Source organism: Sinocyclocheilus anshuiensis, unplaced genomic scaffold (genome assembly GCF_001515605.1).
Source record: "Sinocyclocheilus anshuiensis isolate Anshui unplaced genomic scaffold, SAMN03320099.WGS_v1.1 scaffold319, whole genome shotgun sequence".
Classification (NCBI taxonomy): Eukaryota; Metazoa; Chordata; class Actinopteri; order Cypriniformes; family Cyprinidae; genus Sinocyclocheilus; species Sinocyclocheilus anshuiensis.
The window spans coordinates 886,648-890,860 of record NW_015552566.1 but is presented as its reverse complement, the minus strand read 5'-3'; the positions used below and the strand labels follow the sequence as shown (position 1 = coordinate 890,860).

Here is a 4,213-nt window from a genome sequence, read left to right as displayed (position 1 = left end):
GAGAGAGAGATTAATCGAGCTCCGCACACCAAGAATATACCAACCACTAAACCAACACATGGTAGTGTCAGATATTTTGGGCAGGGAGAGAGGGAAAACAACAGTCCATAAGTGGATTGAGAGCCCCATCAGCTCAGAGGCATCACATGCACACGCATCTCTCAGCTGGAGCGCATCATCTGTCCATTCCGCCACTCACTCACCGCGCACGACATGTGAAGGTGTAACGCTCAAGGTGGTTTGTTGGAGATTTTGTATGGAGGCAGCGGGACATCTCCCCATAGTTCGGCGTAGAGTCTCTCTGAAGAGTGCGCGAGAGACCGACACCAGAGTTGCCGCGGCTCGGATTGAAGACCATCTGCTGATTTCCCCCAACAATCTGTGTTTTAGCGGGATAACCGATTCTCAGACGCGCCAGTATCTGGCAATTAGAGCTTTTCTGGATAACATATTACAATACTGCTTGTTTCGTGGGGGTCGCTGAGACCTGAACTACACCACCAGGTGCCCACAATTAATCTATTCACTGGATAACAATTAATACTGCAGAATGTGTTCATCTCCTTTTGGACTGCTCTCAATTGCGCTCTAGTGAAATATTTGCTCGGGACCACACAGGATGAAATGGACATCAGCACTGCAATAAATTATCCAAATTGAAATTCAGCGAGAAGTCTCATCTGAGCTATAGGAGTACATACATTTATGTATTCTGATTAAATCAGACAACGTTTGATAGATCGCCTGGCATCTTACTGACAGTGTGAAGTCTGGAATACAAGAATAAATGAACCAGAGTGGACAGACCGAGAATTAACAATATCCAACATGTTTAAACGGGGTAAGTGCAATTTACAACTTTTATTCCTTTTTAAATATACATAAGTTGAATTTTGATTTGAAAAATATTTATACTTAAAAATAGATTTAAAAAAAAAAAAAGAGAATAGATATCATCTTGTGTGGAATCACAGCATGCTAGGTTTATTTATGATTTTAAATAAACGATACATGTTTAAAAATACATTTATTTGAGCTATTCTTCCTTGTGAATTCTTCCTTATAAACTGTTTTTATTATAGATAAAGATGCGTGTTGCAGTTATTGCAACAATTATAAAGTGTTATTTTTCATATAATTTTTAATAGTTTTTTTTTAAGCTGTTTGAAATGGAAAATGACAGAGGTTTTATATACATACATAAAAGCAAAAATGCTTGTTGCAGTAGGTTTTGAAAGTTTATGTAGCAGGCTGTTAAGTTGTTACAGCTGTCATCCATGATCTTTTTCCCAGAATCATGTGTGTCTGCCCCCGGGTAAGCTCAGCGTAAAGCAGATGTGTTTAAAATATTCATCATCATATCATGAAATATTTTCTTAAGATGCTAGTGGTGGGTGCCGCACTGCAGTTTATGGCCGGTTTTTCATCAGAAAGCATTATGCTGTCTGCCTGGCTCCAGTATATTTCTCTTGGTGGCTTAAATAGGTTGGGCTCAGACAGTCTGTCACATTTATTTATGGACAATGTTTATGATCAAATGATGACGTGTAAGGAGTGAATGGTAGGTCGATAGATTAACTGGTTAGTGCTGAATCTGTCAGTGGGAGGCACTTGAATGACCTGCAGATTATTGCAAAGACTTGTCAGTCTGTTTTCACTAGATCGGTGGTTGTCAGTCCTGGCCCTGGAGTACCAGTTGAACCTTATTTAACACACCATCAGCTCATTACTAGAGGCTCCAGGACCTGAACAGGGTGTGTCAGATAGGGGAGACATCTAAAATGTGCAGTGCCAGGAACATAATTGACAGCCACTGCACTAGATCAAATCATACGTGGTTAAACAGATCATAAATATGACCGCCCAGTGTTTACTAGGACATTTCCTTTGCCCCATTTACTGCACATTTAATCGTCTCTAGACCTTTTGCATGGCACTATCACAGACGCTCAAGCTCTCAGGTTGCTGACTGCATAACCATATAGTGAGTCAGTCTGGAAAACCGAATTTCCTCGGAGGAGGCCCAAAGCTTAATGCAGAGACAATTGGTATTTCAATAGACTTGGCGTAGGAACAAAACACACCTATCAAGCCTCTCACAGCACACTAAAGACCCCTTATGAATGCCTGTGAGGAGCCTGTGGTGCAGATATGAGAACAGTTGGTTGGTTTTGAACTGATTTGGATCTGATTTTCATTTACCTCAAAGTACACCGCTACAATGTGGTTTTGCGGTATCTTTTTGGAGATATTTGATCCCGCATATTTTGGGACACACTGTATTTGTTTCTTTTATTATAGTAGAGTTGTAACTGCAGATGAAAAGTTTTATGAATATTATATATACAAACTACCATTCAAAAGTCGGGGGTCAGTAAAATTTCATATGCTCACCAAAGATGCATTTGTTTGATCAAAAACACCATGAAAACAGTAATATTGTGAAATATTATTGATCCTTCATACGATCCTTCATAAATCCTTCTAATATGCTGATTTGCTGCTCAAAAACATCTTATTATAAATGATGAAAACAGTTGTAAATATAGATATATATATTACTTTTATTATTATTTTTTGTAACATAATACACTCAAAAAAGGGCACTGTGCTGCAAAAATAAATAAACAAATAAATTATTAAAAAAAAAAAAAAAAAAAAAAAATTCAGCATCAATTCTTGCTGAATAAAAGAGTATTGAAAATATTGAATATCTGAAAAAAATGGAAATTGATTTCTTTGTTTCAAAAAAAAAAAATCTTACTGACTCCCAACTTTTGAACAGTAGTGCGCTCACACACATACACACACACACACACACAATAAAAACTTTATATTTTTACACAACAAACTCATTCTAATTGGTTAAACTTATAGTTTTACCTCTCATCCTCAGTCTCTCCAATAAATAAGAGCTTTAAATTGGCATCAACAAAATGGATCTAGATTTGCCAACAGCTGTCAGTATAGCACCACAAATTATAAGGCCATCTAATGGAATAACTGTTTTTTTTTATCCGTTTGGTTTGGGGTTTTTTATAATTATGAAGAAAAATGTTTTTTAAAAGCCAGATGAGTTGCTTTTAGGCTAATGAGGTTTCTTTGCTCTGTTGGGTATTAATTGGCCTTTCACTTCAGAGTGCATCAGAAATAACGAAAAATTTCTGTTGTGTCTATGATGCATAAATAGAGAAGAGTGAGAAGATACTGAATATATCAGATGCTATGCACTAGTATGACATTTTCCAGAAACGTCTGGGCTATCTGGTGGTTGTGCCCTGTGTGCCAGTCTCAGCAGGGCTGTGCTGTTTCTGCTAGTAAGGGGTCCAATTTCCTGAAATGTCTTCCTCAATTTCCTCCCAAACTCATTTAAACACACACAGGCATGTTTTGGTCTCGGCTGTTTTAAGAAAAAAAGTGCAGCCACACTTATCCTGCCCATCTCTTAGACTGCCTCCTATTTCTCTGTCTCTGAACTATCTTCTGCTTGCACTTCACAATTTCTGACAGGCATTTAAATTGAAACATGTATATATGATGCAACATGGTATATTCAGATTTCAGATTCTTATCTGAAAGCAGTGCTTCAGACCGTAATTGGTTTGTTGTGCTGAGTTATCAGTATAGAGAATGGCCTCGTTTTAAAATTCAGCCTTGAAACGTTGTCAGGCCTGGAAATCTATATCCGGTGACAAATATATTCTGTGCTCGAGTGGATCCAGTTTGTTTCTGCTCAGAAAATCAGGCACAACCCACACCTGCAATCGAACCAGAAAGATTTTCCCCTGCAAAACCTCTGCAATGAAATGAGAGAAATAACTCTTTTGTGGATTAGCTATGATTACACAGCTGTGAGTGGAGAAACTAGGTATTCAGACATGATCCTAGACAGCGTTGTTATGGGCAGATGGATGGGAAAGGAGAGCGGCAGTTGGTAAGCAAAAGAGGGAACACCTGTGGCCTGACACCACTCTCCAGCACAGCTGCTCATATTCCCCATTTCTGAGACCTTCGCTCATCACCACAAACACCCTCAGACTGAAATACAGATTAACTAGAGACAACCTTTCCAGCCTGCACCTGCTCAGTACTGTTATTTGGGCTACAGGATACCCCTTATTATTTGTAAAAACCTGATAGTGTAATTTCCAGCATCAAACATAATGACTGTTTTCAAACAGGTTTCTGAAAGACTCACCTTTGTTCGGCCAAA

At 38.5% G+C, this 4,213-nt stretch overlaps 1 protein-coding gene across 1 annotated transcript in view; it reads right to left on the bottom strand.

Annotated features, from left to right (window-relative positions):
* dph1 (diphthamide biosynthesis 1) overlaps positions 1-836 on the bottom strand; it is a 134,160-nt gene extending 133,324 nt beyond the window's left edge. The window contains exon 1 of the mRNA XM_016455660.1: positions 204-836. Within this exon, the coding sequence (XP_016311146.1) occupies positions 204-215 (12 nt within the window). The 5' untranslated portion in view covers positions 216-836. The remainder of the gene's footprint in view (positions 1-203) is intronic.
* Positions 837-4,213: the final 3,377 nt, after the last annotated feature.